General features: G+C 41.2%; 1 protein-coding gene across 1 annotated transcript; it reads right to left on the reverse strand.

Moving 5' to 3' along the window:
- Positions 1 to 2,226: 2,226 nt before the first annotated feature.
- LOC306984228 (multidrug and toxin extrusion protein 1-like) lies at positions 2,227 to 27,703 on the reverse strand. Its single transcript, XM_079585394.1, has 17 exons — positions 27,226 to 27,703; positions 26,669 to 26,770; positions 26,515 to 26,583; positions 26,291 to 26,439; positions 7,862 to 7,904; positions 7,705 to 7,749; positions 7,511 to 7,608; positions 6,993 to 7,090; positions 6,339 to 6,452; positions 6,185 to 6,252; positions 4,646 to 4,754; positions 4,412 to 4,487; positions 4,075 to 4,144; positions 3,518 to 3,650; positions 3,042 to 3,136; positions 2,891 to 2,969; positions 2,227 to 2,791 (listed from the first exon to the last, which is right to left on the reverse strand). The coding sequence occupies exons 1-17, from the start codon at positions 27,406 to 27,408 to the stop codon at positions 2,544 to 2,546; spliced, it is 1,779 nt and encodes a 592-aa protein (XP_079441520.1). The 5' UTR covers positions 27,409 to 27,703; the 3' UTR covers positions 2,227 to 2,543.

Below are 27,703 nucleotides of genomic sequence, written 5' to 3' on the forward strand. Positions count from 1 at the left end.
GAAATCCCTTACATTTATCTGGAGAGCCATCAAATTTATCCGGTAAAGATAGTCGAGGGTTCACATTAGGACTGATGGGCTGAGGCTCCGGTGCTGGTGGGTTTGGTGGTGGTATGGTTGGCGGTGGTATGGTTAACTGAAGTGCTTGCAGAGTCTTAACCAGCTCCTCCGTAACAGACGTTAGGCGTTGGAGTTGTTGTTGGTGTGACGCTAACACGGTAGCCTGAGCTGAAACCTCAAAGGTGAGATGATACATGGCTGCTGGATCCATCGTTGGCGAAGTCTTCTGTAATGAGGGGTCGGAAGCGTGTGGATCCATTTGCAGATAAACTTTAACAATCAAGATCAGGGTCAAACAGGCAGGGTGCAAACAACAGTGACAGGAATATCAGAGACAGAGCAGAAACAGAGATGATACCAGGCAAGAGTAAGGGCAGGCAGCAAAGCAGTCGAAGTTCCAGAGAGCAAGATCACAAGGGCAGGCGGTAGAGAATCAACAGTAGTCTAACAATCCAGAAGGATCACAGCTGGTGGGTTAACGCTTAGAAATGTTAACCGGGGCAAAACAAGACTTCACAATGAGTCTGAGTGTGAGTGCTGCTTAAGTAGAGCAGATCATGGAAAACACCTGTGCAGGTGATTAGTCTCTATGCGGGGTGCATGGGAAATGTAGTCCGGGAAAGTCAATACTCAGAGAGAGCCACAGAGGTCTGATTCATGACAATCTATTTGTTTAGCTGTGGCGCCCTCTAGACTCTAGACATTTTCAATGTCCTAAACTATTCTAAATCATCTAGCTAAAATCACACAGCTTATTGGGCATTAGTGCTATTGGACATAAGTTACACGTTGTATGGTGGGTTCTGAAAGTGACCTGTTGATGAACATTGTTCATTTAAGCATCAATGACGGATCATTAAGATTATCTCATTTAGTTTGTATACTGTAATATTATATATTTAAAATGGTACAGAAATATGTTTGTGATGATTTCAAGATCTTATTAATTGTCATCATTGATATAACTACAAAAAGGTTTGAATAATTTAATAACCATTAATTACTTTTTGCAGGTTGAGGCCTTGTTCTAGATTAGTATGGCGGGTATTGAGTCTAACGGGGCGGGAGTAAGAATTCAAGGTTTTGTGTAGGTGGACAGCTGGAACAGTACAGGGTACACTGGACAAATAAAGTCCATTTGAGGCTTTTGAAACTACTTGCAAACATTACAAATTCTATTAGTACAATTGTAATAGCAGGATTTAATCATTTTTTATCACAAACTGAATAATCTCTATTTAGGTGGGGATTTGGTGGGCTTCTTGACCCATGATCACAAATATTAATATTTACATTTAAAACTAAATGGTGACAGAAGTCAGTGGATGATGAAACATTAACCAGCAGCACAGTGTCTACTCCAGTCATCTGCTCTGGATCTCCATCATTCACTCTCCCTGTATTTATCGCCACTTTCCTGTCAAAATTATTGATCTGTTGTTTTCGTAAAAAAAAATAAAAAATAAAAAGTTGTCAGATGGCTATCCTTTGTGGCTTATTCATAATAATCTGAAACACATGCCCGCATGGTAAAAAACAAGCTGAGAAATGTGGAAATCTGTTTCTGCATAGCAAATTTTGCTAAATGATCTCATATCACTTAATTTAAAAGTCATAATTTGTACATTATATAAATTACATCATAAAGTGTCAACAAAACGTTTAAAATTAGCATATGTTAAGGTGTTGTACATTATCACATGCTTTTAACGTTTAAATATGCAAATATTTTTGAAAACATTTTTATTTTATGAAGATGTAGTCTAAGACAACTTTCACTTAAACATTAACATTTTAGTACTGAATCTCGCAAGCAAACTGAAAATATTATCTTTTATATTAAAATTATATAGCATTATTTTATAATATAAAATATTATATTAGTACACTGCAGTAAATACTAGGATTCCCATAAGTCACTTGTTAAAATAAAATACTCTATTTTCTGTTAAATCACTGCTGGCTTGGGCATTGTGACAATTGTGAGATATAAACTTGCAATTGTGAGAAGAAAAAGAAAATTATTTGTGAGATAAAATTTAACAATTATTGTAGTAATTTGGAAATGTGTTATTCCAAAGGAATTATTAATTTTGGTTTAATTCAAGATTAACCCAACATTTTTTTTAAAAGTGGTTACTGTCCCTATATGCTCATAAAAAAATAAAAAATAAAATAAAAAAGAGGTCCTTAGTGACATGTAAATATACTTTTATGCACCATACTAACAACAGCAATACTGACAATAAATAAAAAATACATGTCAAGTAACCGTTACAGCTTGTCGCTTATTTTATTCTTGAAATTCAATAAAACTTTCACAATGCCAGTGTGATACAATTAACACTACTAATATCAGAGAACTTCTACTATGAATAAAAAAATAATAATAATAAAGCAATCATCTACCTCTCAAATATTATTAAGTTTGCATAAGCACTGGTGGATCTTTTAAAATTTGTATTGAAGACAAAGCTCTGAATTTATTGTGCTCCTTTGAGAAATCCAGTGAGCACCTCATTTAACACAATCCCACCAGCTAGTATAAGCAGCATGAAGAAAACCGCTAGTCCTCGACGAACAACCAGCTGTTTGGTGGTCAATACCGCCCCAACTGTGACCTTTGTGCCAGCGTCTGTTATTCCTCCTCCTTCTCCTTTACTGAGTCCTTCCAGGTCTGTGCTTGCATCTGTCTGGCCTTCTTCAGTGTGATGGGGCTCTTCTGGCACATCTGTACAATAATCGGTCAACATAAGGTAAAATTCATGATGACAGAAACATGTTTTTTTGTTCATCATTAAGGTCATCAGATACCACAGACAGAAAGTACCTTCTGTGCAGCCCTTATTTTCCATAGCGTAAGATTCATCTTTGGTCTCAGGGGCTTGAACACCTGCTCTGATCAAGGCCTGAAAATAAGAAGATAAAGAATAAAATAATCATATGTACAAATAGACTATGGATGAGGAAACATGTCCCACCTCTTGAGTCGCCTTTTTCCAGTCCAGTTTGCAAATGAGGATGATGAAGAAAAAAGACTGTATGAAGAGACACCCAAAAAACCCAATCCACAGACCTAACAACAGAAAGAAAAGACGTGAGAAGATTGATAGACTTGCTCAGCACTTGAGTTTAACCCTCTGGTGTCTTCTAACATTTGGGTCACACTTGTTCTATAGGTGGTAAAACGTGACTGAATGTTTTTTTCTAAATGAAATGAATGCACTATTTTGGTTTACAGAGACTTTTTTTTTTTTTTTTTTTTTTACTTTTATAAGACCACTTAGTATTTTTGAATCATGTCAATTTTTTTAGTTCACTTGGCAAAATGTTGGCAACAAGTTTTGAAAAAAACCAAACATTTTATTGGTCAAAAGTGGCAACAAAAGTGTTTAGGTTATTTCAGCAAAGCTGCTGAGAATGTTTCCATTTCACCACATGTTTGCAAGTCACCTACCAACTATGCCCATGCCGAGACCAAACATCAGTGACACTCCTATTGGGAATCCCACAAAATAATATCCCACAATGTTACAGAGAGCACCTAGCAGCTGCTTTCCTGCACCTCTGACAATGCCACCTGTAATGCCCTTCAGACAGAAAAACAAACCTTAGTTTGAATATTATCAAGAGGACATTGTCAGACATCCACAATATCTGAAGTGATCTGAAAGACTATAAGCACCTCACAGACATCAACATATAACCACACACTTGTTTTTCTCTTATCTTTTTCAGTTTATTTAAACTATAGAAAAAAGGTATAAAAATATATTTTTGTTTTGCTTTTCACCAACATATTAAAAAACATTCACAAAATATCATTAGATTTATGCTTAAAAAAAACAGAAAAAAAAAAACCAGTATAACAGTGGGTTAATAGATATATGTATATTAAATTTTGCTTCTCAAAGTAATTGTATATTTACAAACGTTCAGATATTTGTATTGGAAAATTATCAATGATGATTTTTTTTTTAAATGTAGATTTTAGTTAAAAATAAAAACTCTTACCGAAATGGCATCAAATAGATGAAAGAAGCCATACATGATCATGACCTCTGATACTCTGAACACAATTTCCCTGTGTGAGAGTGAGAGTTCAGTACACAGATCAGATGTTAATGACTTTAAAGTTTCAACATACATGTTTACATGCACCCAATGCAATTATAATACGATTAATATTTATACTGTTTTATTTTCCATTCTTTACTAGAGCTGCCATACTGCACGTTGCAGTTTCTCCCATTCGATAAGTGAATCTTTGTAACTACCAGATTCCCAATCTACAATGTTTTATTGCTTTGTTTTTAGCAAAGTTGATCTACATTTGTAGGTAGGTACTTACTTTTCTGTGGTGAATATGTATCCAATAATATCTTTGGTACTTCCAATAATGGTTGCAACCACACAAGAAACAAGTACTAGAAAAATAAAAACACCAGGGAAACCAAATATCACAACTGTACAATAATAATATAACAGTCATACATGAGATTTTTATAATTAATAATGCATTGCAAATATTTTTAGAAGCTATTAGGCATCTTATAGCAAAGCTGTTGATGAATAGATCACATACGTCCACAGACTAAAGACACTTTGGCGGACAGCTTGGCTTGTTCAGTGTTTCCAGCTCCAAGAGCATTTCCCACCCTCACACTGGCTGCCACTCCAAATCCCAGTGGAAACTGAATGACAAAAAGAAAACAATGACTTGTGCTCAAGCTAATTGGTCTACTTTGACCAAAGGTTTGAAATATAATTTATCACAGATGTTGTTGCTGGAGCCATTTTACGTTTAAAGGGTTAGTTAATCGAAAAATGAAAATTACAATGATTTAGTCACCCTAAAGCCATCCTAGGTGTACCGGTATATGACATTCTTCTTTCAGACGAATACAATTGGAGTTATATTAAAATAACCAGCTTCCGGCAGACCTACGCAAGTCGACTTACGCCAAGAGTAAGGTCCCGATCACACCTGACACGTTTTTTTTTGCTGTGAGAGGCGCCTTTTTTCAACTGTTTTCCTATGGGAGTGAGCGCGGTTTATGCGCACGCTGCGCCTCGCGTTTTTTTCCACTGTCCAATCGAATGAAGGGAGAGGCGGGCCTTCAGTTGTAGTGATGAAAGCGAAGTTGGAGCTAACGACTTCACTGACTGTAACTACCACAATGTTAACAGAAAGTAAATAAAAAGCTGATTTGACGTTAACTTGACTGACATGACAGCGGTTTCGGTGGTTGCCTAGCAACTCGTGGCAAACCCTATCAACACTGCTCGTTCTGTGTGATGGGCCAGTGCTGTGCGCCTCGCGTTTTCGAACCTCCAGTTGTGATCGGGGCTTAAAGGAGAACTCCGGTCAATTTTAACATTGAGCTTTTTTGTAAATTTGGAGTGCTGTCAATACAGAGAACAACGACAAAAATCGGCGTTGCCTACACCGCGTTATCCTCTTTTTAAAATTTGCACCCTATTGACTTGAATGGGGCAAGTCCAAAGTAGTCGATTGTCGAGTTCACGCGCGTGATCATAGGTAACTAAACCAATGCGCGTGAACTCGACAATCGACTACTTTGGACTTCGACCGAAAACAGGATGTAAATACAGGTATTTGCGCTGGCTGAAATAACATAATTTTTATTCATATCTTTCACATCTAATGCAGTCAGATTCACCGTGTTCACTCTGAAGGAATCATCTAACATGGCTGGACACTTGTATGACACATCAAGGATGTTAAGAGGCTAAAAGCAGGTTTAAAACTTGCCCCATTCAAGTCAACAGGGTGCAAATTTTAAAAAGAGGATAACACGGTGTAGGCAACACTGATTTTTGTCGTTGTTCTTTGTATTGACAGCACTCCAAATTTACAAAAAAATTAGCTCAATGTTAAAATTGACCGGAGTTCTCCTTTAACACTTGACGATGTAGGATGTAGGAGTAGCGTAAGCTTTGACATCTCTCGCGGTTCAAACAGGGCTAGGCAACAAACTCAGGCTCATCCAAAATTATTATTTTTTTAATTCTTGTTTTAGACATCTAATTCGTGACTGGTGTTTTGTTTTGCTCTGCTCTATCTTGTCTACCGTGGACCGAATGACCTTTGTAAACCTACCATATATGCAATAGTGCACAGCTCAAACACAACAGACTGGGCTCCCAGTTCGGCCTCACTGATGAGCCCTATATGACAAATTATATGAAGATAACAAATATATTCATGTCACAAGGCAAACTGAACTGCATAAAAACACAGGAAGTTTGCAAACCCGCCAGGAATCCACCAATCTCAAGTGTCCACCACTCCACACAAAGCATGAGCATGCTGGGAAAAGCCAAGCGAATGAAGGCGCCCCATTCCTGCAGACATTCACGAGACCAGCCTAATGTGAGACAGAGATGGAGATCAGCAAGAAAGATTTGATGGTTTCAACATTGACTATCTATGAAGGCAGTATGTTATAAAATTAACCATGACTCATCGAAACATTTCAGTGAACTCTCCTCCGCACTATCTTAAAGAGTCACATAGTAAACTACTTTCTGGTCACATATTAATAAAGAGAACAGCATGCTTTGCACCAGGACATGTTACATATTGCTCCTGTGAGTGATGTAATCATCTTTTAAATAATTATACTATGCTAACAATTTTCAAAAAAAGAAAAGTTGTTTAATTCATGGAATCAAAAAGATTAAATTATAGTAACATTCATTGGAAATATTCAAGCAACATCCATGTCCAATTTTAAACTATGCAATAATCTTCTGATTCATCTAAAAATAGCTTTGAGTGAAAATACTTCCTTCCTTGAATGTTTTAATGTAATTGTGTTACATCACAAGTCTTTGTGTCTCAGAATATAAACAGTACACCCTTTTGAAAACCAAGGGTTCTGGTGTTGACGTAGATAGACACTCACCATCCCAGGTGGCTTCATGCAAGCCCTTCCAGCGGATGTAGACATAGAGAAACACAGCCAATGAATACTGGGAAATGGTGTTTGCAGCAGCAGATCCACTGTTAGTAAGAAAAAGAACTCCATGGAGTCATTTGGACCTTTATTTATTTTTAAGCCTTGGGTTCTTTACAAAAATTACAAACTAAAGGTGTGTCCCAATATGCATGCTTATGCAATTCATGCCATTTTGTATAAATAGTGCAAGTAGTGTTTTCAGACCGATCCGGATGATGCACTTAATTAACCAGGGACAAAAATATATTGTAGAATGTTGGACACTTCATGCACTCAATTGTCACAGCTTTCCTTACATTTTGTCTATCAGACTCCAAAGCTGGATGACAATCACATTATAAACTTCATACACTAGATGGTAGAGTACATTGTGCATTGTATAAGTGCAAAGCGTATAGTATGCCATTTGGGACACAACATAAGATCCATGAAATGTGATAAACAGAATCTAGACAGCTTCTTACGCCACACCAAGATCTAGCAGATGAAGGAAGATGTAGTTTATTAAAGCGTTGAGGATGTTCCCTGCTACTCCTGTGATGACCTGAGGCCAAATAATACCCTAAACAAATATACAATCAAAAACAGACCCTTGTATATGCTATTTATGAACAATAAGCTCAGACAAAATAATAATGGACACATTGATTGGGTTTACCTGATTTTGAAGATACCTTGCCTGCAGCTGATACATAAAGGTAGCCTGAAAAAATATAAATTTCTAAAGTTATTACATAGAATATTTATTTTTTCTGTATAGTTACTCACTGAATAGTTACAGACAGTAAATACATGTAATGTTTAATGTCACTCACAGGCAGAGCAGGCATGAATATTATTACATAGAGTTGTGCCAGACTGTTGAGAGAGAGAGAAATAATTTTTACATTCCTTTATTAACACATTATTTTTATTTTACAATTTCAACTCTTTTTTTTATTATAACCCATTTACAAATGTTTACGCCAAATTAAAAACCATTAAGAAAAAAAAAAAAGAAATTAAAAGAAAAAAAATTACAAAAGAAAAATTAAATGTTCCTCTTCATCAACTCTACACAAAATGTTTCCAATTCCCCAAATTTAATTAAAAACCATTAAATTATTTGTTATTTTATTATAAACAAAGTCTGCTCTATTATTATATTGCTGTTATTAGGGCTTTAAAATTCAAATCAGTGACCACTGAATATTCACCTTTTAATTTCCGCTTTCTTGTCAACCATATTGCAAACTTTGTTTCACCCACTATACAATTTATCAAAGAAATATTCTTCCTGTTTGCAGCAATATATTTAAGACCAAATATAAAATTCATTGTGATAAACACTTCTCCTAATTTTTTTTAACCAATCTTCCAAGTCATGACGAGCAAGCCGCAGTTCAGGATGTGTGTGCACCCCTGCCCACATTATTTAACAGGTGGGGACACACACATTCTTTGTGTAGCTTGTTTGGGTGTGGAGCATGCACAGTCAGCACTCTAGGGTGCTGGCTGTGAGCACTGTGATGTGCTTCCAATGCGGACACTCCGATCCCGCCTGGTGTTCTGCTGCCGAGGCACAGCGGCGATCACAGACATGGGGTTCTCAAATGGATCTATCAGCGGGGTTAGAGACGGGCCCAGCCTTATCTCTGCCTTCACCTGATAGATCCAGTGCCTTCTCTCAGGGTTTGGAAGCACGCGTTGTGGTTCCTTCCTCCCCGATTGAGGCACAGACACTGCAACTATCTAGTTCTGAGGAACTGGACGTTGTCCGTGTCGATGCAAGAGATTCTCGCCACCTCAGTCTCATGCATTTGTAGAGCTGGTTGAGGTTGTGACAGGTTGAAAGATTGAGTATTGACTGGCCAGCAGATAAACAGGACGTTCGTTTCAAAAGTAAACTGGACGAACGCTTTCTAACCTTCCCGGTCACAACCTTAACACTACCGTTTTTTTCCACACAGATGTGTCGAGATCGTGGGAGAAACCAGTTTCATATAGAGTGTAGAGTGCACAAACATCCAATGGTAAATGGACTTTATTTATATAGCTCTTTAACATTTAACATTGGCCACCAAAGTGCTTGACATATTGCTTCACATTCACCCATGCATACACCGACGGCGGTGTCAGCCATGCAAGGCGCCATCCAGCTCGTCGGGAGCAGCTGGGGTTATATGTCTTGCTCATGGACACATCGACACTTGGTCAGGTGGAACCGGGAATAGAACCACCAACCTTCCGGTTTGTAGACAACCTACATGAACCACTGAGCCACTGCCACCCAATTATTCCTCTATATCTAACTATAAAGAACACGGTTATGGGGAGATGCCAAAAGTGGAAGAGATGCTTGCGAGCTATCTCTCACCCGAAGCGGCATATTCCCTAAAAGCCCTGACATTACTAAGCCAGCCAGAAACACATCATAACTAGTCGGTAAAGCTTAATCAGGTGCTAGTCAGGCTGCAGCATGCCTTCACATAATGTCGCTGCTGCAGGCCTACCAAGCTGAATTGTTAGGAGACATGGATGAGGGCGGGGGAATTGGGCCTGACGTAGTTTGCGAACTACGTCGAGCCACAGATTTATCTCTCAGGGCCACCAAGGAGACGGCTAAATCCATCGGCCACTCTATGGCAGCCCTGGTGGCCACTGAGAGGCATCTGTGGCTCAATCTGAGTAATATAAACGAAAAGGACAATCATTTTCTTATGGATGCGCCCCATCACCTTCTGCGCTCTTCGGCGACACAGTAAATTCAGTCGTCGAGAGGTTTCAGGAGGCAGCCAAACAGGCGGCTGCTTTCCAGAAGCTCCTCCCCTGTCACTCTCATGTATCCGGGGCTGCTGAGCGGGAGCAGCCCCAAACTTCAAAAGCCAGCTCTTCATACTGTGCCACCCAGAAGCAGAGCGCTGCCTCTCGTGCTCCCCCACAGAAAGGCTGGGGACAGGGAGGGCGCTCTCACCCGCAGTCTTCGAAGGGCAAGACAGATCTGAGGGCCGTCATTGTCTCTAAAGGCGGGCGTACACGGTGCGATTTTTTGCTGTTTTACGAGCTCGCAGATTATTTTTTCACTCGGGAGAAATCGAGTGCAAATCGGTGATGCTCGCATGGTCGCGGCTCGCAGCGTGTGAGAGGAATTACGAGCCGAGCCGAGCACGTTATGAGCACCTCCCCGACCTCCCGATCATTTTTAAACATGTTTAAAAAATTCGGGGAGTCGGCCCGATTTTCACCAGCGTATCTGTCCCCTATTGCCAAATCATACACAACCGCCTCACAGGCTAGATCGATGGGGCTATACCTCAGTGGCAGCAACCACACAGCGTGCGCATACACTGTCACACACACACACACACACACACACTCTCTCTCTCTCTCTCTCTCTCTCTCTCTCTCATGTTTTTATGTTGAACGGAATGGCTACTGTTACAGTATCTGCATTTGCACACACATTTCTGTCATTTTTCTATCTGAAGCTATTGCCTGAAACATTGAAAGCTCTCACAGAGACTGTGTTTAACCGCCAGCTCGGGATAAAATTCGTGCAGGAGGACAGTCGTGCCGTGTACCAGCTGCTTTGACGCGATTATCAGTTTAACTGACTCGTAACGTGTGCAATATCTCACGACCTCCCGAGTGTCCGAACTCGCACCGTGTACGCCCGCCTTAAGAAGGCAGTGGGGAAGAGGTCCTGATGCCCGAGGGCTCAGGCCAATGAGGGCAGTCAACACCTCATTATACGGTGCCCGTTTCCCTTCGGTGCCTTCAGGGGACCTTTCTGCCAAGAAAGGCTTCAGAGGAGGGCTCCAGAGCAGTCAGTTCGGTCGTTCACTGCCGGTTCACCGTTACAGGGCGTCGGGCTGATTGCACAACAAAAAGAGAGGTTGGTACCACTAGTAGAATTTTTGGCAGCGTGGAAGCTACTGCCAAATGTTTCTCGTTGGGTCCTACAGACGATAGAAAAAGGATATCAAATACAGTTCGGGTCTGCCCGCCCAGGTTTATGGGGGTCCTATCCACCGTGGTGGGCCCTGAGCAGGTTCTGGTAATGGAACAAGAAGTGGAAACCCTGTTGGAGAATGAGGCCATATAATATGTACCTCCCTCCAACAGGGAAACTGAGTTCTACAGGCGGTATTTCATAGTTTCAAAGAAGGATGGGGGGTTGCGTTCTATTTTGGATTTTCGAGTGCTAAACGAGTCTGTCATGCAACTAAATTTCTAAATGTTAACACTGAGACAAATCGTACCACAGATCAGATCCGAGGACTGGTTTGTTGCGATAGATCTCAAGGATGCGTACTTCCATATATCCATCCTTCCATATCACAGGAAGTTCATGAGGTTCGCTTTCAGGGAAAAGCTCACCAATATTGAGTTCTTCCATTCGGCCTAGCACTATCACCCCGCACTTTCACGAAATGCGTAGATGCAGCTCTGGCACCTCTGCCCTGCCTGCAGGGTATTCGCATCATGAACTACATCGACGATTGGTTGATTCTGGCTCAGTCGCATCAGTTGGCGGTTCGGTATCGAGATGTCGTTCTCGCCCACATGAAAGAGTTGGGGTTACAGCTAAACGCCAAAAAGAGTGTGTCTTCTCCACTACAGAGGACCACTTTTCTAGGCGTGGTGCGGGACTCAATGTTGATACTGCTGGCACGCATAGAGTCTATCCTTTCAGCTGTGAAAAGAATAAAGCTAGGCCAGTCACTGACTGTCAAACAGTTTCAGAGCCGGTTGGGTCTGATGGCAGCAGCGTCCAACGTGATACCCTTTGGACTGTTGTACATGAGACCCCTGCAGTGGTGGCTCAGGACCAAAGGGTTTTCCCTGAGGTTTCCCTGACGATGCTTACGTGCCATGGTTATGTGGAAGAAACCTTGGTTCTTGTCCCAGGGTCCCGTGTCGGGAGCTCTTTGTCATCGCAAGATGCTAATGACAGATGCCTCTCTCATGGGGGTGATCCTAGAAGGACGCTACGAGGCAGAGACTACTTTTGTATGCATTTCCCCCGAATGCTCTGCTCCCGGGACCTTCTGTCCCAAGCAGGGGGCTCGATTGTTCATCCCCGCCCAGAACTGTGGAACCTGTGGGCTTGGCCTCTGAGGGGGCCCAGCTCATAGGGAATGGTCTCTCAACCTTCGTTGTAGAGACCATTCTACATTCCAGAGCTTCCTTCACAAGGAAATTTTATACCTTGAAGTTGAGAGTTTTCACTTCATGATGTAGTGACCGTCAGTTGGACCCAGTTAACTGCCCGGTTGGTACAGTGCTTGAGTTCCTGCAGGAGCGGGTCACAGCAGGTCTATCCCCGTCCATTTTGAAGGTTCCAGAAAAAAATCAACAATTAAAGGTCCCATGACATGGGGTTATTATATTATTTTATAATGTTAGTATGGTTTTTAGATAAAAAATAGTCATAATTTAGAAACAAAAGGCACTTTTCCTAGCCCAATTTTAGCCTCTGATTTGAACGCTCTGTTTGAAGGGGCGTGTCTGCTGTGAGATTCAGTGTAACCGGCCACTGCTGTGATTGGCTGACATGCTTGCATATGAAATAGCTACGCATCACATCTAAAACTCTCTCGAATACTTTTACTACAGCTATTATACGTTTTTACTATTACAGCTATCGAGATTAACAAATCGTCAGAAGTTTTTGAAGTATTTAGATCGATTCCCATCACATAAAATGTTGCCGTGATGAGCATTGCGCAAGCAGATGACAGTCTGTTGTTGATCGCGAGAATGAAGATCTTATCTCGATCGCGCTGTGTGGAAAGATTGTTCTTTGATGGCTTTCTGTATATAATTTATTCACAATTTAAATACGATTATTTTCATCCTACTAATAGAAACAATGTGAAGTTGATATTTTAGTCACTGGCTTGACTTACTGAGGCATAAACAGCAGTATTGAACGATTTTGAGAGAAAGATTACCTGTCTGAACTTGAACAATTACACTTCAGAAAGTGTTGCTTGGTAACGTTAGCTCGATCGATTTCTTTTCAGACGTTCGTCGAGGCCAGCTCTGTATTGGCCCAAGTTGAGGAAACAGTCGTCGGTGAAATGTTTGCCGCAGACATGCAAAACTTTGGGGAGTTGTGTCGGCGCATTTCCAGAGAAAATGAAATGAATCCACTGGTTCTTCTGGGGCTTGGATGAAGGAACTAAAAAAAGGCTTCGGTGTTCATTTGTACATCCAATTATTGAGCAATTATTATGCTTCGCTCGCTCAAAAGCCATGATATCTCCCGTGGACAAACTAAAATCGTGCGCACGCGTTCCTGCTTCCTAGCTCATTTTCTCATGGACTGGAAATATTCTCTGGGCTGGCAAAGCAGAGAAAGGGGAGGTAACATTTCCTCCTTCTGACGTCATAAGGAGGAGATTCAAGATCAGCCCGTTTGAGCTTCCACTTTCTCAAAGGCAGAGAAAGATAGAAAAAGCTTGATTTACACCGATTTAAATTTCTAGAAACTTGGAGACCATATACAGGCTAGGGGAACTCATATTAACCCTTTCGCACGTACGATCACACCGGTGATCGTACACCGGTGTCCCATCGCGCATACAGCTCAACTAACGCGATCGTTATAAAAGTGTTTAAACAACCAAACACATCCACATGCACATATTTGACAATCGGAATATCTGTGTTTCATGCTATATCTAACATATTTTTGAATATTTTGAATCAAAAAGAGAAAATTACATAAAAGCAGATCATCATTCATTCAGCGCTGTGTTGTGCGCTGTGTCCCGTGACAAGCAATGACGCGTCACCATGGAAACGATAAAGTGACAGGTTCTAAATAACGGTCACCTTGAAAAACTCATGCTGGGGGGTCAGTTAGAATATTTTAAACTTACGAGTGAAAGGGTTAATGTTAAAAAACCTCAAAAAGTGAAAATTTCATGTCATGGGACCTTTAATGGTTGTAGTTTGGATAACAGTCCCATGGGTGCCTCGAGTGATGTCAACCCATAGACAGTATATAAACTGGACACAGCGACCCCATAGGTTTCAACGGAGAGAAATGAAGTCAATTAGAAGCACTCACTTCCTGCGCAGGCTCAAACTGAGCTTGACGACGTAGATGTGACGTGAGCAACCTGTAGGTCTTCTAGTAGCTGTGCCGAGAGAAATCTGAATCATTCCCTTCCGAATCTCGCAGAGACGGAGAGCGTGAGCATTAGCTGTCCATGAGCTAGCAGCGGGAGCAACTTTATCACTCTCTGTGGGCTTCTCCCTTGACTTTATGCCTCCACGTCCTCCCGATTGCTTGCGAGCTTCTCTGCCTGTCCATACGGTAATTTTTCGACTTGTGCGACAGAGTCGCGCGGGTATGACGCAATCGTTAGCCTATTTTTACAAAAACTGCTTCTACGGGGCCATAACGTAAGATACAAGGTAATGGAGCCTTTTATACATTTTCGTGTTTCTTTAGAAATAAACAATGGACAAACGGTGTCTTTAAACGCCTCAGATGTAAAGTTATTCGCTGTCAAAGTGACGCCAAAATGAATGGGAGTCAATGGAATGCTAACAGCAGGTGGGGGTCCGCTAGCCAATGGCGGCGCCCGGGGATGCTTCAGTGTCTTCCGAAACACTGCCCCCCTGTGTCAACCGATACCACAGAGTTGACACCACCAGATTATTAATTATAAGTGCACGCCCCCTGTATGTCATTTTAGGTAGTAACCATTTCCATCGTCTAAGTCTTCCTTCAAACATTTCTTCAATTCCTTCCCAGTTTATTTTTACACATTTCTCAGCACCCAGGAAAAGTACTAAATACTTTGTCTCAATCATTTCAGTTAAGACTTAAAAAAAAAAAAAATTGTTATAAGTCTGCCTGATGATTAGAGACATTGACAGAAACTGCTTAAAAGAACGGTGTTATTTAAAGTACGAGTTGTGTTGCCAATGAATGTTTGTGTCAAACATTGTAAAAAAAAAAAAAAGAATTAAATTAAGTAATTCAATTTACTTTGGCTTATTTCATTTGCTTTGATCAGTGAATCTCTAAAATACATTTGAACAATGCTGGGGTTGAAATTGATCTATTTTTTTGAAAAAAGACCATTTAGTCAAATATTGGGAGAATTTAAGGCGATTTAGCACTTAGCTTGATCAGTGTGAGAATTATCTATAAGGCATTTACAATTAGCTTGATCATGACTGGGAGACTGTTTAGATGTGGCGAGTCTGCAGAGAAAAAGGGTAGAATAAACTAAAACATTTAAACACACTGACAAGTGTGACAAGCAGTGATTAAAGCGGTTTAAAGTAAGTGGTCTGTGCTCTAAGGTAGTGCTATATAGAAGAACCCTAAAACTTTTAGAAGGGTATCAATGGAATTATAGGAGCTAGAATCATGTGCATTCTGATTTTGACAGTGAAACTGAGGAAACTGATCTGAGATAAACTGAAAAAAAGAAAGAAACTGATCTGAGATAAACTGAAAAACAAAAAAGATATTGATCTGAGTAAAAACAGAATTTTAGAAAAACAAAAAAGACAACTGAAATTATAAGGGTTAACTTTGTCTTTTCCTCGAGTTCCTAAAGTGTTTAGAGAAGGGAGAGTGAAGCAACCCATTCCACACACACACGCACGCACGCACGCACGCACGCACGCACGCACGCACGCACGCACGCACGCACGCACGCACGCACGCACGCACGCACGCACGCACGCACGCACGCACGCACGCACGCACGCACGCACACACACACACACACACACACACACACACACACACACACACACACACACACACACACACACACACACACACACACACACACACACACACACACACACACACACACACACACACACACACACACACACACACACACACACACACACACACACACACACACACACACACACACACACACACACACACACACACACACACACACACACACACACACACACACACACACACACACACACACACACACACACACACACACACACACACACACACACACACACACACACACACACACACACAGAGAGAGAGAGAGAGAGAGAGAGAGAGTGGCAAATAATACAAGTAATTGTATAGCAAAACAATATATTTGGTATTTGAAGAGAAACAGAAGCAAGCTAAGTTTTTAAAAATACATTTCTGGTGTAAATGTGTGTTTGAGAGTAGATCATTGTTTAACGTGACAAAAATTTTAGTTTTTGTCTGAAAAAGAACAAGAGATAAAAATAAGTTAATACGATTGAAGTTAAGGAATTTCTTTTAAAGAAAGATTTATAACAATAGTTTTTATAGTTAATTGAGAAGTACAAGCTGATTTAACTTAGAGATAAGACTTCAAAAGCATTTGAGTTGCAAAAAATATCGTCTATATATATAGTCAATGCAAATCAATATATAAAAATATTGAAAAAAGGGCAAATATAAACAAAGATGTTTATTTGAAAACATGTAATTTCTGAGTTACCAGTCTGAGGCATTCTGGACTCTCTCATTCAAAGTCAGCTAGATGCTGCTATTTGAGCCTGTGTCATAAGTGATAACAAGCTATTTATAGTGAGGCACAGCGTCTCAGTTGGAAATTATAGACGTTAAAAGAAATGATACAGAGCAATTGGTAGTTAAAGGTTTAAAAAAATAACATACAGACCTTAAATGACAGAAGTGACCATTTTAATGAGTTTATCCCATGACCAGTTACTTATTTTTCTCCACCATGTACAGGGTTGATGACTCCGGTTATTGATGTAACAGAACATTACACTGAATGGACGGTTGTAATAACTAAATTCACTGAGTTTAAACTCAGCATTGCTACATTGCCGCTAGATGTGAAATGGATTTTACTGTTTAAATACTGCTTTTATGTTTTGACACTATTAGGCATTCCAAATGGCTCTGAAGGCTCTTGAATGCAAGTCCCTGAGCTCCAGAAAATACCTGTCAAACATCTTGTAAGGGAAAAGAGCGGTTCCTAGTGTGCATGCAGTGATTTCCTTAAAGACGGGTAAGACCCTCTTTTGGCCAAGCGGAGGACAACCTAAGCAACCTAAGTTACTGCCACTATAGGCACCTATCCTGAATGAAGGTGTTAGATGTAAGATGTGTGCGGTTGAGCGGATGTTTGCTAGGCCAACAGCATCATTGAGGATTACAGCAGTCTGCCCAAAAATGTGAGCTCCTCCTTGCCTGATCACCAGAAACCGCATTCCTTGGATGGCTTGTTTTTCATGTGACAAGTGTCCATAACGCAATGCAACTATAGTAAGTAAGTAAGTAAGTAAAATTTATTTTTATAGCACATTTAAACACAGCTCGCGCTGACCAAAGTGCTGTACATAGCGCAGTAGCCACTGAATAATAAAAGTAAAAAATACAAATACAATAAGTAATTACACTTTCAATCAGTAATTTAAGCTAAAATCAAGAGGAAAACAATTACTTACAGACATAGCAAGGTAAGACAGTTAAAACACAGGGAAGGCCAATGTAAACAGGTGAGTTTTGAGCTTAGTTTTAAAAATTGTGATTGATGGGGCATTTCTAATCTCAGGTGGCAGTTGGTTCCACAGCTGAGGGCCAGCAACAGAAAAGGCTCTGTCACCTTTTTGCTTAAGCCGGGACCGAGGAACATGAAGGAGACCTTGGCTAGAGGATCTAAGGGACCTGGGGGCTACATGTGGATGAATAATACCAGCTATGTAGCTGGGGGCCAGAGCGTGAAGAGCTTTAAAAACCATCAACAGTATTTTAAATTGTATCCTAGATTGGATTGGAAGCCAGTGCAAGGAGGCTAGAACAGGTGTAATGTGTTCACGTTTTTTTGTATTCGTGAGCAGCCTAGCCGCTGCATTTTGGACCATCTGAAGCCGTGCGACCAGTGTTAGAGGGAGACCAAAGTAAAGAGAGTTACAATAATCTAGGCGGGAGGTTATAAAAGCATGGATGACTTTTTCCAGATCATTGTATGACAAGACAGACTTAAGTTTGGAAATTATTCTTAATTGATAAAAGCTAGCCTTTACAACAGATGATATTTGTTTGTGCAGGTTAAGATGGGAGTCTAAAATCACACCCAGGTTACGTGCATGTGATTTAACATAGGGGGCAAGGGAGCCAAAGTTGACAGGGATCGAGTTTTTTGACTTTGAAGGGCCAAAGACAATAACCTCAGTTTTGTTGTCATTTAACTGTAGGAAATTGTTAGCCATCCAGATTTTAATTTCTTTCAAACAGTCTAGAAGTTGCTGCATGGATTTGTCAGATTTGAGTGGGATGTACAGTTGGGAGTCATCTGCATAGAAATGGAATGAAATATTGAATTTTCGGATGATATTACCTAGAGGGAGCATGTAGAGACAGAAAAGTACTGGACCCAGAATGGATCCCTGAGGGACACCATAAGACGCAGGTGCAGAAGATGAAGAATACTGGCCTATAGATACAGAAAAAGATCTTTGGTGGAGGTAAGAGTGAAATAAGTTAAGAGCTATACCCTTAATGCCAACCCATTGTTCGAGACGTTCTAGTAATATACCGTGGTCTACAGTGTCGAATGCAGCACTAAGATCTAACAGGACCAAAATGGCATTATCACCTGAGTCAAGAGCGAGCAACAAGTCATTTGTCACCTTTAACAGGGCTGTCTCAGTACTGTGATGGGCTGTGAACCCAGATTGAAATGGCTCTAGAATCTCTGTTGAGTTAAGGTATGGAAGCAGCTGAGTTAAAACCACCTTCTCCAAAATTTTAGAAATAAATGGCAGTTTAGAGATAGGCCGGAAATTTGTATGACATTTTACATCCAGATTATGTTTCTTTAGCATAGGCTGGACAACCGCATGCTTGAAACATGAAGGAACGGTGCCGGTGGCAAAGCAGGAGTTAAGAATAAATTGAATGGAGGGACCAATAGCAGCAAAAGCATCTTTAATAATCTGTGAAGGGATAGGATCATGTGGGGCTGTTGATGGTTTCATATGCTTTACAATGTCCCACAGTTCAGTGTGGGAAACTGCTTGAAATTGGTCAAAAGTTGCTGTAGTAATGGGGACATGTAATGGTGCTTCAGATACAACAGGAATAAATTGTGTTCTGATGTGGTGAATTTTCTCAGTGAAAAACTTCAAGAACTCTTCACAGGTATTGGTGGATGCCTCAACCTCTGAGGAGACTTCAGGGTTAAGAATTGAATTTATGGTATTAAATAAAATTCTAGGGCGATGGGAATGTTTGCTTATAATGTCAGAGAAGTACTTAGTCCTGGCTTTTTTAGCTGCAGCTTGGAAATTAACCATGGAATTTCTGAATATTTCTAGAGAGACTGAGAGGTGATCCTTTTTCCACTTACGCTCAGCTCTTCGACAAACCTGCCTGAGATGACGGGTGGAATCATCAAGCCACTGTTGAGATTTAAAATTAGGGCGTCTGAATTTAAGAGGTGCCACAGTTTCAAGTATAGCTGAGCAAGATGTGTTAAAAGAGGATATTAGCTCATCAGGGCTCAAGAGGTGGTCATGGTTGGTAATAGAGGCAGTGATATCATTTCCCAGGAAACGTTCAGAAAACTTATTTGCAGTAAAAGGGTTAATATGACGAGAGTAGTGACCGGAAGTTCTGGCTGTATACAGTGGGTTAAATAATTTAACATTAAACAAAATAGGCACATGGTCAGAGATAAATGCCTTCTCAATGCTTATGTTATCAATGGAAAACCCATGGGATAAAATCAAATCAAGTGTGTGCCCATGCACATGGGTCGCCTGATTTATGTGCTGAAGGAGGCCAAAGGACTCCATTACATGGCAGAACTCACTAACCAAGGGTTTACCTGGGCAACATACATGAATATTAAAATCACCCAAAATCAACAAACGGTCATACGAAGATGCATAATGCGACAGAAAATCTGAGAATTATTTTATAAAATTATTATTTGGTTTGGGGGGCCTGTAAACAAGTGCGCATATCAATGGTGAGGCAGCAGATTCAATTTTTACGCATTGTACTTCAAAGGAGGAAAAGCTCCCAGCAGAAAGTGTTTGTACCTTAATTCGATTTTTAAAAATTAAAGCCACTCCACCTCCTCTTTCTGAACTCCTCGGAGTGCTTATGAATGAACAGTTTGTGGGGCAAAGTTCACCAAAGACAGATGACTCACCAGCGCCGGAACCAATCCATGTCTCCGTTAAAAACAACATGTCCAGGTCTCGCTGAATAAAAAAGTCGTTTAAAATAAAGGTTTTGTTTGACACAGACCTGCAGTTCAGTAGCGCCACCTTAGCAGCAAGGTAATCCAAGTGCTGTGGAAGTTGAGAGCGTTGTAATGGGCGAATGTTCCGGAAGTTCACACCGCCGCTTCGGACGCGCAGTCTTGGTGGAGCTGCAGGGCAATCAGGCGTCATTGACTGAGCTGGAAAAATGGAGAGATGACAGGAATATCTCAAGTCCCATGATCGACGAGCCAGGTAAAGGCCTCCGCTTCTTGCAAAGGGGATGTAGGGCCGGCGAAGTGATGGTTGAGTACGGGAGACGTTCACAAACCCCCTGATCCGCACTCGAACACCGCCGCGATTTCCTCGCTTCCTGCGCCGCTTCTTGCGGTGACAAATGCAGCAGGAGAGCTGGCGAACGCAGTCCGCGGGAGAGTTAATGAACGTCGGATGGCATCTGTAGTAAGGGCCGAGACGCCCAACGGACTGTAGCTCTAAAGAATGTTGGATGTGTAACAGAATAGATCGATCATAAGTCCTTAGGGCATCGGCGTAATGCCAGAGAGACAACAGGAGGAACACAAACAGACACAATAACATACGGGCAGGTAGGAGCTGACGGCAAGCCGACCAAAACACAGGCGCCATCTCTCTCCACAACCACCAGGGGACAACACCAGGGGTGTAACACCAACTATGCCAGGGGACAACACCCAGATTTACAAAAGAGCTGATGTTAATAGTTTTCAAGAACTAGCTGAGACCATGAGGGTCTTTTCATCATGTGAAGACCATAACAAAGCTTATTAATTTATATCAGAAAGATGATGTTGGTTGCCTTATAGACAAAATTGTATAGAAGTTTGAGATTCAGCATTCCAGTGAATACTTGAATCAGTGATGGCTGTGTGATATTGAATTAATATGTTTCTACCATAGTTTTCACTTTTGTAGATAATTAGACATGCAATAGGACAATTCCAAGACATGGTGTTGTCTAAAGATGAAGACCGCTTTTGCCAATACAAGATAAGTCTGGATAACAGGGGATAAATGATTTCAGCATTCAAACTAAAGTTAACTTTAGAAATGTTCCTAGCATTACTTATTTTAGATTATCCTAAGAGTCTTATTTGAGAGTTAAAGATTTACATTTTAAGATTTTGGGTTATTGTAATGAATATAATATTACATTCTGTTCGTTACAGTCATGTGAGGTTGTTGAACAGACCATTTAAATAGAGTGGGACTGTTTTAGTGGAGGAATCATTTCCATTGACATTGATTAGAGAAGGTTATTGGTTGTTCTTGGTTTATGAAACATACTGATAAAACCGAGAATGGGAGAGTGAAATAGGAGATTTTATACATGCTACACTTTCAAAACACAACCCCACAAACAATGAAACACCCGTTTACCGATTTACACCCCAAGGGATAGGAATCTTTAACATCAACATTTATTTTAGTTTGTTATTTTGTCTAGGAACTGGATGAGTCGAGGTATTAGCAAAAATGTATTAATTATAAATTGTTCCTTTCTAAGATAATTGGGGTTTGTTTTAAATGCATACTGTGACGGGTGCATAGCCCACCTCATATATTTTGGCCTCTACCATTGGTTTAAGTTGGTTATTAAGTTGAACTTAATATGGTAACTTTATTTAAATACCTTTATTATGGGTTATTACTTTATTTAAATCCCCTTATAAGAAAACACAGGACAAGTTAATGAGTTAACAGTTTATTAAAATATTGAATTTATAGAAGGGTGCACTCTTCTTACATCTCTTTTTGCTGTTTAACTTTACCTGAGTCCTAGTACGGCCGCATTCCATGTGGCAGCAGACAAAAGGGGGAGGCGGTGCTTCAGTTTCCCAATTTATACTGTTCCAGAGGAAATTTAACTGTACCATCATGATCCGATTCGGAGGAGGATCCTTTAATATATTTTGTTCAGTTCATCTTTTTGTTTTGTTTGTTTGTAGTTTGTAGTTTATTGTGCTTTGAGTAGTTGATTGTATTATGTTAGGATAAAGTGTATATTGTGTTGTAAATATTATCATTGGTATCTGCCCCTGTATATTATTTTTGGTCCTATTTGTTTGGAGAAAATACATTTTGTTATTGGTTCACAACCTGTCCTGCCTATTCTTGGCCTTGACCACCATACACATAGACGTTAAGTGACACATACCTGTAGTATGCGGCACACAACATGGGTTGGAGTTATTTGTTTGTTTTGATTTTCTTTGTGTTTTTCCCTTTCTGTTTTCCTTATGTTTCCATTGTCTGTTTATTTTGTTGTCTATCTTTCTTTGGTCTACTTTTCATTTTCCTCACTATCTCTTCATCAGGGGGCCACTGGTGGAGTGACGTGTGGAACTGACTGTTACAATGGAAGGACTGAAGACTAAAGTTTTACTGTTTAATGTAATTTTTAGTATTATATTTCTTTATTAATTTTCATAATAATTTGTATTTTGTTAAGTCAGAGTATGTTGTACATGTGTGCTGAGGAGAGATATGGGATGAGCTATATTTTGCATAGAAGTATGTGTGCAATGCAACCTATGTTCCCTGATGCATAGGTTTTCCATTGTACAGTTGGCATTTTCTTTATCCACACTATTCCTGCGCCCCATGACGCTTTGCGCGAATTATGGGTGAAACTTCCGGTAAGCTGTAAACAATCAGTGAAAAGGCTCGCTCTATGAACACAATTTAAGAAAGTGTCACCATAAGACGACGTTAATCTACTCACCGTTCAAACATCGAACATTAAAAGGAAATTTAAAAGTGTAAAAGCATCAACAAGGTACTTTCAACTGACCAAATAACCCCAAAAGCGTGAGTCTTTGGTTAAATATCACTGTAATATATCTGTAACTTATGTTGCCTTAATCAAAAAATGTCCATTAACTTCAGCATTACGTGAAACTATTTCAAAATGATTTCCGTCATTTTGACAGATTATAAATTGCATTTACCTGTGAAAACAAACCTGGAAAGAGACGTGAGGATTTGATGAGAATAACGAGAGAGATTATTTGCGCATTCCAGTGAATTATTAATGGAATATATCGTAAATTAAATTCGGAAAACAGACCATCAATGTGCAGTGTTGTCCTTTTTCATACTTTACAGCGGATTGCAAAGGGAAAAAAGAAAATGATCACGAGGAAAAGAAAGCAGGGAAAACATGTCACGTTAAAATACCAAGTGTAATGTTATTCTCATGATGCCTGAAAATAAACCATGAAGGGAAATTGACAGCTCATCCAGTCAAACTAACAGATAAGCTTTATTTGTTGGGCAAACTTAGAATTCGAAATGATTAGTTTCAGCCTTTTTGAATGGAAGTTCCCCAAACCGGAAATGCCACCCATAATTCAAAACGCATTGAGATCGTCAGGAATAAGGTGGATAAGTAAAGGAATATTTTTCACTGATGCATACAAATGTATACACTGAAGGACAGGTGTCTTTATATAAGGCCAGCAGCCATATCACCCTGTAGCCCAAGACTGGTTGCCCACTGAAGTTAAGCAGGGCTGAGCCTGGTTAGTACTTGGATGGGAGACCTTCTGGGAAAAGCAGGTTGCTGCTGGAAGAGGTGTTTGTGAGGCCAGCAGGGGGTGCTCACCCTGTGGTCTGTGTGGTTCCTAATGCCCCAGTATAGTGACAGGGACACTATACTGTCAAAGAGCACCGTCCTTCGGATGAGACGTTAAACTGAGGTCCTGACTCTCTGTGGTCACAAAAAAAATCCCAGTATGTCTTTCGAAAGAGTAGGGGTGTAACCTGTAATCCTGGCCAAATTTGCCCAGTGGCCTCTGTCCATCATGGCCTCCTAATCATCATCATATATATATACTGATTGGCTTCATCACTGTCTCCTCTCCACCAGTAAGCTGGTGTGTGGTGGGCATTCTGTTAGGAAGGAGAATGCTGCGGAACCCACATTCTTCCCCTAAGGAGTTATGAGGAGATATACATATGGACTAATCCGAAGGTTGTACTGCATATGAACACTAGTGACTTAGCCCAAGGGAAAGACACAGGCTTCCGTTTAGGAGCAGCTGTGGATGAAATACACATATGGGAACCAGTCTAGACCCAGTTATCAAGGATTCAACAGATAAAGGCATGGAGCCGGACGCTCCGCCACGTCCGGGACGAGGGTGTTGGAGGACTCAACAGGTTTTTCACTCTGGAGCAACAAGGGTGCACAGTAGGGTGCAGCAAGCTGACAGAGCCGGGTCTCTCAGTGCTTCTACCGGTTTAAGGTGAGAACATGGGAGGAGACCGGATCTACACGTGGCCTGTAAATATCTAGCGAAAGTGTTAGGTGTCCGGCCCCCAGCTCTATAGATATCTGTTAGCGAGGCGCCGGGTGCCACCGCCCAGGAGGATGCAACGCCTCTCGTGGAGTGAGCATGCAACCTGAGCGGGCAGGGCACACCTTGTGCTTGGTCAGTCAAGGCGATGGCATCCACTATCCAATGGCCCATCCTCTTCTTGGAGACAGCCTTTGCTGGCCTCCGTAACAGACAAAGAGCTGGTCTGAGGTCCTGAGATTTTGAGTTCTGTCCACGTACAGACGCAGAGAGCGGAGAGGACAGAGCAAAGCCAGGGCTGGGTCTGCCTCCTCCAGGGCCAGCGCTTGCAGGTTCACCTGGTCCCTGAAGGGAGTGGTAGGAACCTTGGGCACATTGCCAAGCTGGGGTCTCAGTACAACATGGTTGTCACCAGGCCCGGACTCTAGGCACGATTTGTCGACCGAAAATGCCTGCGGGTCCCCTATCCTCTTGATAGAGGCCAGTGCAACCAGTAGCAAAGTCTTCATGGAGAGAAGCTTTAAGTCTGCTGATTGCAAAGGCTCAAAGGGAGCATCCTGGAGTGCTCGGAGCACCAGGGAAAAATCCCAAGAGGGTATGAAGGGGGGGGGGGGGGGTCGAGGAGGGTTTAACCGTCTCACCCCCTAAGGAACCTGACGACCAGGTCGTGCTTTCCTGCTGTTTTACCATCTATGTGATCGTGATATGCTGAAATAGCGGCAGCATGTACTTTGAGGGTGGAGGGAGACAGCCAATCGAACATCTTCGGGAGTCCTCTCGGCGAGAAGAAAACCACTTGTCGAAACGCACGTATCGTAGACCACGACCACGCTGGAGTGATGGTGTTAAGTACCTATGGGGGTAAGTCACCTAGAACCTTCGCGTCACATCCAGGGACCACATATGGAGTTTCCAGAGGACCCGTCTCTGAGTCAAAAGGTCTTTCCTCAGAGGAATGGGCCATGGAGGGACTGTCACGAGGAAAATTTGTTCTGGGAACCAGGTCCGTGTGGGCCAATAGAGAGCTACCAGAAGGACCTGCTCCTCGTCCTCCCTGACTTTGCACAGGGTCTGTGCAAGTAGGCTCACTGGGGGAAACGCATATTTGCCATTCTCTAAATCTCCAAAGCTTGTGACAGCTCGAACGGCCACAAGGTTGAGCACACCGGGGACATACATGGCTCGAAGTGACCTCAGATGTTTCTGACTACAAAGGAGGAGATGGCGAGCGAGTTGCGACATGCGACGGGAGCGTAGACCACCTTGTCAGTTAACGTACGGAACGGTTGCTGTATTATCCGTACGGACCAGCACGTCCCTGCCTTGTAGCGTCCTGTTTAGGCGGCTCAGAGCGAGATGTACTGCTAGCAACTCAAGCCAGTTGATGTACCAATGCAGTTGGGGGCCCGTCCACACCCCTGACACTGCATGCCCGTTGTACGTGGCACCCTAGCCGGTGGCAGAGGCATCTGTGAACACCACAGCATGCCTGGACACCTGTTCCAAGGGACTAAAGGAACTCTACAGACACTGACTTAAGGTCCCATGTGACTGCCACATGCCACAATGTTAATTCACAATACTTACATCATTTACTTCTATCACAATATGTTGACAATAGATTTTATCAGCAGATTCAAGTAAGTTTTGCTAAACAGAACCATAACTTAATGTGTGTTGAATGTGTCAGACCTGGCCACACTGGGACTCTGCCAAACAGCCAGCAGGATCGACTCTGTGTTGATGAGAATCGCCCAGCAGGGGAAACAGGCCAACAGGAGGATGAGAATCCCTCTCTGCAGTATCACACCCACCCGCTTCAGATTATTACCCCCAAACGTCTGCAGGACACAATTCACTTCAAATGACATCTGAGCACAAATGACACTCACATTACTGAACATTGACTATCATACCTGAGAGATGAGTGTATCACATGCATATGCCAATCCAAATCCGATGGAGATGCCAGACACATTAATAACCTGTGAGAAAAAGGGAGCAAAATTTTATAAAGGCGATGGGTGTTTTAATGAATGCCGCTATAATGAAGTTATTTTGTGAACTCACAGCAATAGCCAGAGCGACAGCGGCCAGTTCAGTTTTCCCCAAGTGTCCACAGAACACAGTGCTGATGAAGCTGATCAGAAAGAACATCAGCTGAGATATCAACTGCAAAAAAGGGGAAAGGTTTTCAGGATCCGATAAAAGCCACAAGACATTTCCACTAATTTTGTATGTTTGATTTGTCATGTACAATATTCTTGAGATAAACCTGACTAAAGAACTAAGAAGTTGACAATTAATTATTTTAGATTATTCTGCTAAACTAAACATATTAAGAGACATTCAACTACGGTTTGGTGCAACCTTCCTGTTTTTTTTAAATTATTTTTAATCAGGAGTCTCAGAAAGTTAGTTAATAATTATAGGTCAAATATCAACCCGTCTGCCAGAAATCTTTTAAAGATTCATATTCATGTTCTCTACAAAATCAAAGGTGTCCATTATTCTTTTTCTATTGTCAATCAACAGTGAATAAAATCATCACGATATTTGGTTATGAGTGCTATATAAGCAAAGTTTGAAATCAACTTAATAAATCAATTCACACTATTCAAACTTACCACTGGTCCAGCCAGTTTCACCTGCTCTACAATTTCTTCTTTATAATTCACTGGTAACAAACTCCAAAGTTTCTTTCGACATTCTCCACAAACAACTTGTGAACTCGATGTTGACTGAGCATCATCACTTTTCTCCTGTTTTGAGTCTCCGTTTATCTGACTCACTGTGGTAATACTGTCCATTTTCGTTATTCCTGAAGTCTTTAATTCCCACAATGCAGCTTATATTTAGTTACAGTACAGAACTACATCTGCATAAAAGACATTTTGCTAAAGGTCCATAGGGAGACGTCTGGGTGGATCTCTAAGGGAGACATTAGTAAACTGTCTGGTAGTAAGTTTAGCCCTGCCTGCTGCTGTACTCCACGAAGTCATTACATAAACAGAAGTCACTGTGATCGGGTCAGGTTTCATTAAAGGAACCCCATTATCAAGCAGAAATGTCAATAGAGACATCATAAGCTGTGGAACTTCACTC

Source organism: Phoxinus phoxinus (genome assembly GCF_949152265.1).
Source record: "Phoxinus phoxinus genome assembly, chromosome: 17".
NCBI lineage: Eukaryota > Metazoa > Chordata > Actinopteri > Cypriniformes > Leuciscidae > Phoxinus > Phoxinus phoxinus.